The following is a 12,683-nucleotide window of genomic DNA, read 5'->3' on the forward strand; positions in this document are numbered from 1 at the left end:
TGCACAATTTCCCATAGAAAGCGTCTCTTCGGGTCCAACGGGAGCATATGTAGCAAACACTTCTCTAACGGCACAAACATGGCGAGTGGCTCCAGAATCAATCCACCACTCCTTAGGATTTCTCACCAAGTTGCATTCAGAAAGCATAGCATATAAGGCATCAACATCTTCGTGCTTTTCAACCATGTTTGCTTGACCCTTCTTCTTGTCTTTCTTCGGAGCACGGCAATCTATAGATTTGTGTCCAGCTTTCCCACAGTTGTAGTAATTTCCGTTGAACCGCTTCTTGCTTGGGTTGTTTTCCGGTCTAGAAGCCTGCTTCCTCTTTCTCTTATTTGAAAGAGTATCCTCAACAATGTTTGCTCCCATTATTGTTGAGTTTCCACGGCCTTTCTTTTCAGCAACTTTGTTGTCCTCTTCGATTCTCAACCGAACAATGAGATCTTCAAGCGACATCTCCCTGCGTTTGTGTTTCAAGTAGTTTTTGAAGTCCTTCCACAAATGAGGCAACTTCTCAATCATCGCTGCAACTTGGAATGCTTCATTGATGACAAGACCTTTAATGAAAATTTCGTTAGTAAAAATACTAAAATTACTACTTTCAACATCAGTATTAATTCGACGTATACCTTCAACAAGAAGATCGTCAATAATCACTTGCAATTCCTTGACTTGGGTAATAACAGACTTGCTATCTACCATTTTATAATCCAAATATTTAGCGGCAACGAATTTCTTCAACCCGACATCTTCAGTTTTGTATTTCCTTTCAAGCGCAATCCATAGTTCTTTTGACGTCTCCACATTACTGTAGACGTTCTACAAATCGTCCTCCAGTCCGCTAAGAATGTAATTCTTGCACATAAAATCAGAATGTTTCCACGTCTCAATCACGAGAAAGCGTTCATTCTCTGGAGTTTCGTCGGGCAGAACAGGAACATCTTCCTTAATGAACTTTTGTAGACTTAAAGTAGTCAAGTAGAAGAACATCTTCTGCTGCCACCGCTTGAAATTAATCCAGAAAAATTTTCCGAATTTTTCTGCCGGTGTTGTTCGGCTTGTCGATGCATTGGCAGTCACCATAGGAACAATCTGGTTCTTGTTGTCATTTGTCATTTCTGTAAAAGAATGACACAAACAAACGTTAAAATCATGTAGATTTTAATCTCCAATGGATTAGAAAACCACAAAGGTTTTACTCTCCAGAAACAGTGAGTATAACACAAATACAGAAAATAAATTAAATTCTTTAAGCTTGTTATTATACTGTATCTGTAAAATAATTCTGGAGAATATAAAAATAACGTATAAACAGAAATGAAAAACAGAAACAGAATTTAATCCGAGCCCACTGAATTCACAGTGTTTCCTTAAGGAATTTAATCCCCTCCTAGTACCCAAGGTTGTGGATTATTTCTTCCTAGGATAGAACGAATTACACACTGGTGTAGCGGTACTTCAAACCCCAGTATTTCAGCTAACACAAAGATCAGTAGCAAATCACACTTACTGTTGTTTTGTTTGAAATTAAAAAAATGCAGAAGAAAGGAGGAGAACTCAGAAATTCGTATGGAAAATCTGAGAGAATGTACTGCAATTTATAGCCCCAACATGTTGAGTTCAAATGAAGAGTTGTAACTCTTCAGAGGTCAGTTACGTAAAACGGCCATAACGTAAATGGCCATTTACGCAAATTAAAACGGGCAGAGGAAACGTTTTCCGTTACAAAAAACGGACGGGCAAAATCAATGAAACGGATAATTTGGATTATTAATTTTCCGTTACAAACACGGATAATATTACAAAAATTAATCAATCAATCATTTAACCAAATCCGAAGCCGAAGCCGAGCCGAGCCGAGCGACACGACGACGGCACAAGGTTTGCCTTCTTCTTAACTCTTTAAGAGCTACAAGAAGAGCAATTGTATATATACTCATCAAAAACCTTTTCCTCTTCCAATATGGGACAATATCCCATTGTCAAGGAGGGAAACTTAAATTTTTATTTTCCCTCTATTTCCCATTCACCCTCTTTTAAGCCTATTTTAGCTAAAAACCTCAACATTATACTGCTTACTGTATCAGCACTTCACAAACAGTAAATAATAATTCAATGGATAATCATATGCCAATATATTCATATTCATGGGGTTCCCATGCAAGTCATTCAACTATTTATTTCCACATGGGACTGAACTTATGCCAGTGAAGAATATGTACAAATACACCTCCTTTCTGCCTTCGGAGGATGATGCAGCATACCTTAATCTTGGTTCTCTCGGTTCAGGTCTTGAATCCCAAAACAAAATCTTGTTCTATTAATAGAAAAAAGGGTATTTACTTACATCTACTAAGAGAAAACTAAAAGAACTTCCAAAATCCTGCTCTGCATAATGCTGTTGCAACTTGTGAACTAGTAAGAATTCTCATATCCTTCCCCATTCAATATATGTTGGAGCAGTAGAAGAAAATTAACATACCACCCTTGGTTCTTCTTATACAGGGATCGGAGTTTTCTCTAGGCTTTCTTTCCCAGTGATGCCATCTTTCAAAGTCTTGAAGTATTCATTGTAATCTTTCTCTGGAGGAGGGTTCTCTGGATCCACCGTGAACGGCTCACTAAATGGAATGACACTTTTAACCTACCAGAGGAAGCAAGCGAGATTTTAGCAACTTAGTACAGATAAAGACAATTCATTTCTGTTCAACACTTGTCCTTCTTTTCCCCCATGAGCAAACTGGAAAATAGAATAGATCAGATCCTGGAATTCTCAATTAACATAGATCACTAAACAGTTGGTTGGAAAAACTAAAACAATTCTGAGGATTTCAAACCCATTGCAGGAAACTGTATTTTCATGTTTTAACTTTCATGGAAGATATATAAGTGTGCATGTATCAATTGAAGCCGCAGCCAGTGTACAAGTATTGTCGTGACAGTGTCAAGACTAACAAAGGAAGAAGATAGAATGAAGTACTTGCGAGAATCTACTAAAATTCTCATAGAAGTTCTTTTTCTCTAAATTTAATTGGAGTTACATAGTATACATGAAATGTACAAACTTCTGCAGATTGCTGCTATTTGTATGCTTCCAGACCCATAAAAAAAAATCTGCCCACCGGTCCATATGAATTTAGATACATGAATTTGCCTGAATATCCTAAAATTCTGCTTAAAATGATGGTCATCCAGACAAAGATACCTTAAAGATGGATTTTAAATATGGAGTACCTTTTCCACCTAGCCAATGATTAGACATTGGAGGAAAGACAAGTATAAGAAGCCATAAATGTGATTTAAATGTACTGGCGATCAAGAGAAGTAATTAGCTATACATTATGTTTCTTGTTAGGCAAGTACAACTCTGCATATAATAAGCAAAACACAAGGAATAAGCAATTATATGTTGTGTTGAAAGGACAGGCACCACCTCAAATGTCTTGTCACATGCATAGGGGCTTTTCAGTGCTGCCACACATATCCTAGCAACTTCTTCACGGGATATCTTCCCCTGTACGTATCAGATATAAATGTTCTCATGAGAAGTTAGAGAGCTTACCAACAGGGACGGATCCAGAAATTACACTAAGGGGGCTCTGGAAATAGCAGCAAAAGAGGTACTAATGGGGTCTGAACACAAGATTTGCTCAAGACACATTCCATGGGTCAAGGGATTCAATAACATGTATATATACCAATATTTTTACTTTTAAAAATATAATTGCCAAAGTAAGCAGTGAGTTTTCAGTGAAGATGATTCAATTAAACGTCTTATGAATAGGGCAACTCCACCACTGCTCACCAACATTATACAAATTGATCTTCAACTGGACTTTGTGGATAACATAAAAAGAATTACACAGGCTCCACAAGGCTATAAATCAGAAAACAACTTTAATTTCTGAGCAAATACCGTGATATTGTCTCCTTGATCGAAAATGAGATCAGCTCCTGCAGGCTCCTCAGTTAAGGCACAAGGCCTGACTATTGTATATGGTATGCCAGATTCTCGAATCTCATCTTCCCCCTGGCAAGAACCTTTATCTGTGTGAGAATAGGATCACAAATAGCAGAACACTTAAGACCAGTGGCGTAGCCACCCTATGCCAAGGGTGGTTAAGCGCACACCCTTCGCCAAAAATTATATTGCGTATATAAGTTAAATATTACTTTATATGGTTATATATTATATTTTGAACACCCTTAACACAGTTGGGTGAAGCAGTCCAGCAGTTTAGGGTGTTCAAAGTAACGTGTTCTTCAGGGGTTCAAAGTTATGCCCATTTTATTTGCAAAAACTAAACGGATACCATTGAGTGTGGTCTATTTGATTCTTTTCAATCTAAAATTTTCCTAATAAAATAACTCTTATAACTTAAAATTTGCGTAGAAATAAATAACTAATGTTAAAAGTAATCTTTTACCTAAAAGTTATTTCTTAAATAAATTTTATAATTTAAAAATCAAGCTCTACAAAAATTTCTTCAACAAAAGCTCCCTACAAACTACAAGTCCTCTCCTCTCGACTCTCTCTTTCCTTTGGTTTTATGCTACTTTTATTAGTAAAATTTCTAATGTTGTCTTTTTGTTATTTTCTAAAATAACAAAATATTAAAAGTTTGGTTTCTAAAATTCTAGTTCTATTAAAAGTTTTTTTTTATTGTTTAGCTAAATATTGCGTAGTTTGATCTACAAATTTTGGTACATCATTTATCAACAGAAAATTGATGGACTTGTTTAAACTTTGAACACCCTGCTTAGACAGAATGCTCATTGTAAAACAAGATGGAATTGCTGTTATAAAATGGACAGGGTAGATGTATAGGTAGAAATGCATACGAAGGAGAAGGCTCCTATCTCCTACTTAATTACCACTATTAACTTCTTTGTATATGTTTAAAATTCTTAGGACAACTTCCAACAGCGGTAGCACTTGACAATACCAGCAGCTGTAAATGCAACTTTGGTTAACTGGGAAATGATGCAAGCTAACCATCTGTGTTCAATCAGTGACAAAATCTCTCTTATTGAGTCCTAGACAGTGGATCGGGAATATCATCCATCTCAACCACCATTTAATATTTTTAAATAATAAATTCATTTTATCTAAAAGATCAAATTCCATTTTACTACGCACAAGTGCAGGCTCAGAATTTGGGAATATATCATATTTATCCTGACCATTAAGCATTTTTATTTTTGGGTGGATCAGTAACCTAATCATTAGGCAGTAGCAGAATTATCAACGCATTTATGCTCGTTGTAAAAGAAGTAGGAATACTTGAGATACAAACCTTTAACTTGAATGTCAGGATGAAGCCCAATTCCTTGTTCAATCGCACAGCTGGAGGCTGTTTGCTTAAATCAATTCCTGGTCTTTCCGGTCTAGTTACACCAGCAGAACTCACATGTATAAACCTGCAGAACAATAGAGTTAGTACAAAACTGAAAAATCAAGGAAGAATAATGCACTGCTTCAAGTTTAAATACAAGCCAAAAAATCAAGGAAGAAAACTCCACTGCTGCAATTTTAAACTAACTATATAAAAGAGGAATCTAGATACCAACCTGGGAGTTATGGGATCTTTAAGATAAGCCCGAATGCATGATACAGGAAGTTCAAAAGGACCTTCCTTGAAAGTTGGATTCAGTTTACCATCAGATTCGAATTTACTGAACATAAGCTGCAATTTTTGAACATGAAAAATGAAAATGCAGAAAGCTGGATTAGAGTGCGCAAAGATGAAAAAAGGCAAGTTGCTGATATAACATACCTGTAATGACATGATTTGACTGGGGTTAAAAGGCGGTGCATCTAGTACAGTTCGCGCTCGGAATATAGGCCTCAAAGAAGAAAAAGGCAAACGGACCTGGAAATGATGCACTTATGATAAAATTTAGACATTCGGAAAGTCGAATAATTGCTGAAATTCACAATAACTAACCGATTGCCAACCCTCAACGGTGTCAAAGCTCAATGTATAACCCACAGCATCCCAATCACGGCTAATGCGAACAATAAGCTTATAACGACGGCCATCACCTTTAAGGCGCAACTCTAAACCATCATAAGCAGAAAGATTTTCAGGTTCAGAAAAGTTCTGCACACACAGAAAGTGAGTCAAAACCCTGATCAGAAAGTAACTATCTTTCCCTGATTATTGTGATCTAGGCAAAAGGTTCAGTCAGCTCTAGGTTAAGCTTGCTATTCGAGCTTCACTCATGAAAATTACATCTCACATGCAATTGCAGTTTGGTGTTAAATTACCAGCCATAAACAACGAAAAGTCGAAAACCCTTACTGGTTAAGTCACTTTATTGGAAGTAATATTCAGCTTGTTCGTGGATAACACTATGCATAATTGGGGCGTCAACGGGAAAGATGTAAGGAAGGTATAACCATCTTCCATGTTTGATAAAGAAGTAAATGATAGGGGGAGGGTGGATACCCCTCCATGTTGGATATTTCTAGCCTTGCTATTATGGATAGTTTGGAGCGATCATATATCATTTCCCTACACTGAAAACCAAAAGTCGTTGATAGGTACTCCATCTAAGGAGGTAAGTCAATGAACATCTCTACTTCACCCTTCCCCTTTCCTTTAGGTAATCAAATAAAGCGCAAGTCTCCACATACAAGCTTCATTAATGAATTCAACCTTGAAATATAACAGGACTGTTGTCTCAAAGTGAAAATCAGAAATCATTGATAGGAAAAACACTTCCAGTTAGCTAGAAACAATACAATCCACAAGAAACCACTCTTTGGGCTGTTGACATAAGGCTACTGGAACATTGCTAGGGTGAGCTTCATAAGAAACAGATAAAATAGAAGTAGAAACAAGAAGTTAAAGCTGGAAGGTAGAGCTCAAATCTCAATGTCCATGTGACTAAAACCCTTATAAGGTCCTTTCATAATGCTATTGACTATCGTACATTTCTAACACGTCTAGCGCCATCAACTCAAGGGAACTGCTAAAATTTTCTGAAGATGTAGGATACATGGCATGTATCAAGAATTTTAAATCTGCCTAGAATATTGGGGTCACAGTCACTAGTTCAACAGTGAAAACTTTACATAAAGGATAATTAGTGCTTCAGTTGACTGTTTTGGCTCTGCTAACATTGCCTCTTCATCCTACTGTAATCACAAATTATGTTACTCACAAGGCCTTCAGGAAGTTAGAAGATATTCTATTGCTTTTCGCCAGCAACATTCACTAGAAATTGTCAATGTTCAAGGTTTCAACCATACAAGTTAACAGAAGGGATGAATGCAAATATCACCTAAACAAGCCAGACAACAATGTAATTATAAGAGGAAGTATCAATCATGGCATAAGAGAAAAAGTGATTCAGCTTTTGAGTATATTCATGATGAAGAGCATTATTCTGCTCTGAGCTGAATATGATAGCTGAAATATTATTCTTCAAATTGCTGAAATACCAGGAAAGCGACAGGAAAAAAAAAAGATATTAAAGACTACAAGGTATTGCAAAGGATCTTAGAATCTTTAATTTTTCAGGTTACTTTAGGTAATTGCTTATGAGCTCGAATCCAGTAAGATTGCAAGACTCAAACAACAACAACAACGACGACGACCCAGTAAAATCCCACGAGTGGGGTCTGGGGAGGGTAGTGTGTACGCAGACCTTACCCCTACCCAGATGGAGTAGAGACTAAAATAGGAATTAAAAACAAAAAGACGGACAATAATGTTCTGGGGTTAACAATAAAAAATCCATCCAACTAATAAGTGAAAAGTTAAGCCTCACGCATAGAAATCAAAGTTAAGCCTCAGGCATGTCAAATAACATGATTCAATCGTCAAAAGCTTCAAAACCAAACATGAAGTAGAAAGCGAGAAAAACAAAGCAGAAAATTAGGGTAACGAAAAATATATTTACCTTTGTCCTGATACTGGCAAAACCTCCATTGTTAGCAGTGGTAACAACTCCTGAACAAACAGCAAACAAGACAAATTGATAATTTAATAATTAGAGATCACCACGACCCCAGAGAAATCTAACAAATATCACCCAGAATATTTTATCTATCAGGAAAGATAACCTTTGAAGAGCCCTGTTGGTCCACCATTTTCCCCACCAGTTAGATCTATCTGGAATGTACTTTGACTCACTCCACCCATCACAACATCATCCAAAGCACCCCAAGGAAGTTCTTTAAATGAATTACCTGCATGGAATTACTGAACAAAGTCAATCTATTGGGTGAAACTAAACAACATTACAATGGGGTAAACTGTGAAAATAAAGAAGCTCAAAGACGAGAAAGGAAGAGCAACTATGCTGGGAGTTTATTCCATACCAATGCAAACTTTGACACTGATCAATCACATAAGAGCAAGCAGATCATATATAATCCCTACCATCATCCCCCACCCCCCCCCCCAAAAAAAAAAAAAAACAACCCCACCCCATGCTGACCACCACCACAAAAAGAAAAAAGAGCAAGAAGATCGTATGAACTGATACTAGAGCTTCCCAAAATGCAGATGTTATTTCTTATGGAATTTAATGTAAATAATTTTCAAGTATCTGCCTCCAAGATACTCTTGAATACACGGATAAAGGAATATAAATCTTTCCTTTAAACAGACCTCAGCTGTTTCATTCCATGATGGTATAATAAGAAAATCGAAAAACTTTCATTCTCTTGATTTTTGCAATTTGTTCTAATGTTGACAACTGATTTTTAGAGCCAATGATAACATTTCAACAATGGATTCTTCAGTCTGCAACAGCATACCTTCATATCCAAATACTAGTTTTCCTGTGCGAAGGCCAACATTTTCTTTGACGACATTTATTAAATTCTTCATTCCAATGTGCTCCACCATTTCGGGTGAGTCACCCTTAATCTGTTCTGCCAAGTAAACAAGGATGCTTAGTGAACTGGTGCCCCAACACCCAAGTTAGCTTATAAAGTTGGAATGGTAACAGTACAATATGACACCAAGGATAGGCAAACAGTTGGCCACCTCGGGTTCAAAGAACTTGATTCCCTGCAAATCGCGTCAAGAGTACAGCATAAGCAAGAAGCAATATTAAAAGTTATGAAACCAATGAACACATACCATGACAAAAAAGAAAAAGAAGTGATTGTAGAATGTAGTATTGGGTAAAGAAGGACCAAGAGTAGAATTTACAATCTAGCAACAGAGTGATGTAAATTCATTTGAATACAAAAACAAAGAAATACACTAAGGAGTTCGTCAAAAGTTACAGCTTATTTACCTGACTGTATTTTGCCCTGTCAGGGGTATCCCCTTCCTTTGGGCCAACAATTACAGAAACAGCATTAATTACGCTCGTTACTCCTTTGAAGTACTCAGGAAGCAGAGTGTTTGATTTGGTAACATCTCCAACAACCTAAAATTCAGTAAAGAAATGCACAATTTCACTTTGTTGAATATGTGGGTGTACTGCAATTAAAAACTGTGTGTTCGCGCAGATATGGCTTTTCATGTTGAAGTTATATTAATGAAAAAACAACAGAAGGTAGTGAATGACAAGGACAATGAATACTCATTTTGGAAGGCGCAGTTGCATTTTTGAAGAGATAATACAGGAAAGGTCAATTCTAAAAGGTAACAAGATATCCCAGCGGACATAGAGCTTTATGTTTATTAGAGAGTGCAATGTTGACAGGGGAATGAAGAGTACAACAATATGAACACTAGTTAGCAACTCTTATTCTAGCAGAAGCATATCTCTCAGGAGCGGTAAAATGTTCTCTTTGTTTTTCTTTATTAACCATCAGTTGCAATTGAGACAAAATATCATTCTTTCTCCATTTCCAATGAAAATATCCAGGAATGCACTCAGCAACTCAACAAGTATACTTGTATACGCTTTAGCATAAGATAATATTCACAAACAACTCTTGAGCTATTGATTACAAGAGACTCTTTCATCAGAAAAAACAGTTAAAAATTATAACTTTCTACTCAACGCACTGCCAGAGTTCTATCCATTCGTTTGTAGTTTGATGAGGTTTCAACCATTAGGCAGTATGAATATAATCTTCCATTATTTTCCAATCATACAGCTGAACCTTTATCCATTGTGATAGAATAACTACATGAGTGGCCATTATCTGTGTGGAATTATTTTTCTAGTTGGATTCCTTAGTAAACCTATCCCAGCAAGTTTCATAACTCTAGTGGCTAGTCAATTTGAAAAGAGGCAATTCAGGGCCTTTGATGTTAAGAAATATTATCAATCAGTTATTATTATTCATCAGTAAGTTCTCAAAAGATCAACTAATGGAATTAGATAGGAGACCTTTATAGCAAGAGCAAAAGAAAATAACCACCTTAGTATTGTAACATTTGTCTTTTCCATTCTTCTCAAATCTATTCATTATTTGTAAATCAGAGAAGAAGAATCAATTTCTTACTCTCAAGCCATAATGGGCATAACTAAAAGGATGCTTGAAATCAGAGTAGAGAAAGTGAGAATAAGATGAAAGGAATACTCACCAGGTCAACATCTTCACCAAGCATTCTTCTTGCCTTCTCTTCATTTCTGACCTACAAGTATTTAAGAATGTCAAGAAGAAGAGTGTCAGTTCAAATAGAGAGTGAACATGTTTATCTATTTAGTAAGCAAAAGAAAGAGAGTTAAATCAAATCATATAAAGGAAATATAAAGGTAGAAAAAATTAGAAGAAACATACGAGTACTCGGACATGCAATCTTTTGTTGCGTAACACGTCGACCACTCTTCTCCCGACACCACCTGTGGCTCCAGTTACCAGCGTAATTCCGGAAGAATCCATTGAGTTGACTGGTGTACTAGGTGATGGACCAGTTAGCTTCTCAATCAGAGATTCAAAGAACTTTGCAGGGGAAGGAGGGCCATTAAAAAAATACAATGTCTCTAGAAATCTGCCAAGATCCCAACCTTGTTTTCCAGCTTCTGCCAAGATGGGCCCCTTAAATGTCTTAAAACTAAGATTCTGCGAGGTCCGCCTATAAACCAAATTTTGATATTTCTTGTTAGGTCTAGAAAATGGCCAACAAAGTTGAGAAGGGGTGGCACGTAAGGATTTCTGGGACGATCTTACACCAACAGATGAAACACCCTGCAATTCATTACCACATACGAAAGCAGAACTGTTAAAATTTAGGAACTGCCAAGAATGGAGGAAAGGATACACAACAAACAGATCAAGCAATGCAAGCAGTTGACAGATGAATCTGAAGTCCAATTAGCATTTCAAATAAATTGCACGTCTAAACCTTTTCCCAACACTTAAATGAATCCATATTATACTCTACATTGTGGAACTATGATTTCATCAACTGCATCACAAAACCGGAGATAATTCACAAAGCTTCATGGTGTCTGCATAAGAATTTGATAAACAAATTCCTCTAATGGAGTCTCTTTCTCATGGTAGAAACTACTGACGAGTTAATAAATTCATGTAACAAACCAAGTACCTGGCATTCTCGATGTGAAATTGAAGTCAAAGAGAAACACAGCCCCCCAGCAAAAACCCCTCAGACAAAATCTTAGTTTTCATTCACCTCTAATACTTTCTGCCCTATAAAACCCAATTATACATCTGTTTCATGTAGAAGACTACTACATTATGGGTTTAGCATTAACTTCTTAACAAAATTTGTTATAAAGATTGATTTTTGGACACTTTGCACAGTTGTAGGAAATATATTATGAATCATCAATGATTCTAAGCATGTGCGAAGCCACACTTTGCTTAGGGTGGTCAATTGACCACTTTTTGTCGGAAAACTACATTGCGTACATAGGTAAAATATTAGGTTTTAGAGGTGCATAACATATATTGAACACCCTTTGTCGGAATTTTTTTTACTTATTTCAAGTTTTAACACCCTTGAAGAATTTTTTGGCTTCGCCACTGGTTCTAAGCCACATAGAAGTTATTAAAATCCAGCAACCTACAACTCAAAAAATTATATATGCTGATATACAAGCGTATAGATAATTAACAGAACTCATGAAATATGTCCCTAAGCATTTCTATCACGTTTATACCAGATTAAGACAAACTCTTGCACACAAGTATCACTGTATCACCATCCAGAAAGAATTAAATTTCAATCAACTGCATCCAAAACTATACGAGCTTCAATTCAAAATAAAAGGGAAAATAATTTTGTTTTGCCTTCCCTCTACACATTAAAGATTCCCATTACACAGAAAAAGGACACAAATAAAGGGGCGTATTGAAAAGAATGTACCTGAAAATTCAGAATAGCTGAAGAAGAAGATGATGGCTTTGTCACAGCGAAATAACAAGAGTCCATCTTCCCACAATAGAGTGAGAATAAGGTAACAACGCTAAATTAATTTTGCTTCTTACGAGTGCAAAAAACTAAAAATATTATGTGGTTGATAAAGTGGCACATGTGAAGTTTTACAGTTAATTTACACCACATATTTGGAGGGAACCTTTGAGGTTTTGAATTAAAAAAGTCTTTTCTAGATTATTTTTAGGACAACGGTTTATTTTTTGTTACGAAATTTTTTCACGTCATAATTTTGAAATTCACTAGCAGAATTTTGAAGTATGCTACCAGAACAGTTGCCAAAATTTTTAATTCTGCTAATGTGCTTCAAAATTTGGACAGCAAACTTTAAAATTCGACATGCTTTAAAACAATGTG

At 36.3% G+C, this 12,683-nt stretch overlaps 1 protein-coding gene across 3 annotated transcripts; it reads right to left on the bottom strand.

Moving 5' to 3' along the window:
• Nucleotides 1–2,108: 2,108 nt before the first annotated feature.
• On the bottom strand, nt 2,109–12,377 carry LOC104231828 (protein HIGH CHLOROPHYLL FLUORESCENCE PHENOTYPE 173, chloroplastic). Of its 3 annotated transcripts, XM_070167869.1 has the most exons (16): nt 12,258–12,376; nt 10,933–11,113; nt 10,706–10,815; nt 10,509–10,559; nt 9,262–9,396; nt 8,981–9,029; nt 8,774–8,890; nt 8,075–8,200; nt 7,912–7,961; nt 5,949–6,104; nt 5,778–5,873; nt 5,572–5,687; nt 5,298–5,421; nt 3,917–4,030; nt 3,434–3,514; nt 2,109–2,644 (listed from the first exon to the last, which is right to left on the bottom strand). In XM_070167869.1, exons 1-16 carry the CDS (start codon nt 12,321–12,323, stop codon nt 2,498–2,500), a joined length of 1,719 nt encoding a protein of 572 aa, XP_070023970.1. In that variant the 5' UTR covers nt 12,324–12,376; the 3' UTR covers nt 2,109–2,497. The 3 variants fall into 3 exon arrangements, with proteins under 3 accessions (XP_070023970.1, XP_070023969.1, XP_009783189.1); XM_070167868.1 differs by having other exon boundaries at nt 10,706–11,113; nt 12,258–12,377; XM_009784887.2 differs by having other exon boundaries at nt 8,774–8,885; nt 9,006–9,029; nt 10,706–11,113; nt 12,258–12,375.
• Between the last annotated feature and the right edge of the window lie 306 nt (nt 12,378–12,683).

Source organism: Nicotiana sylvestris, chromosome 2 (assembly GCF_000393655.2).
Source record: "Nicotiana sylvestris chromosome 2, ASM39365v2, whole genome shotgun sequence".
Taxonomy (NCBI): Eukaryota; Viridiplantae; Streptophyta; class Magnoliopsida; order Solanales; family Solanaceae; genus Nicotiana; species Nicotiana sylvestris.

Excerpts from the sequence above, each read along its gene's own strand:
- LOC104231828 (XM_070167868.1), bottom strand. The coding sequence starts at position 12,323 with ATGGACTCTTGTTATTTCGCTGTGACAAAGCCATCATCTTCTTCTTCA. Across the intron at positions 9,397-10,508 it reads TTGGTGAAGATGTTGACCTG|GTTGTTGGAGATGTTACCAA; the intron begins GTGAGTATTCCT and ends ACTGAATTTTAG. Across the intron at positions 5,874-5,948 it reads CCGTTGAGGGTTGGCAATCG|GTCCGTTTGCCTTTTTCTTC; the intron begins GTTAGTTATTGT and ends CATCATTTCCAG.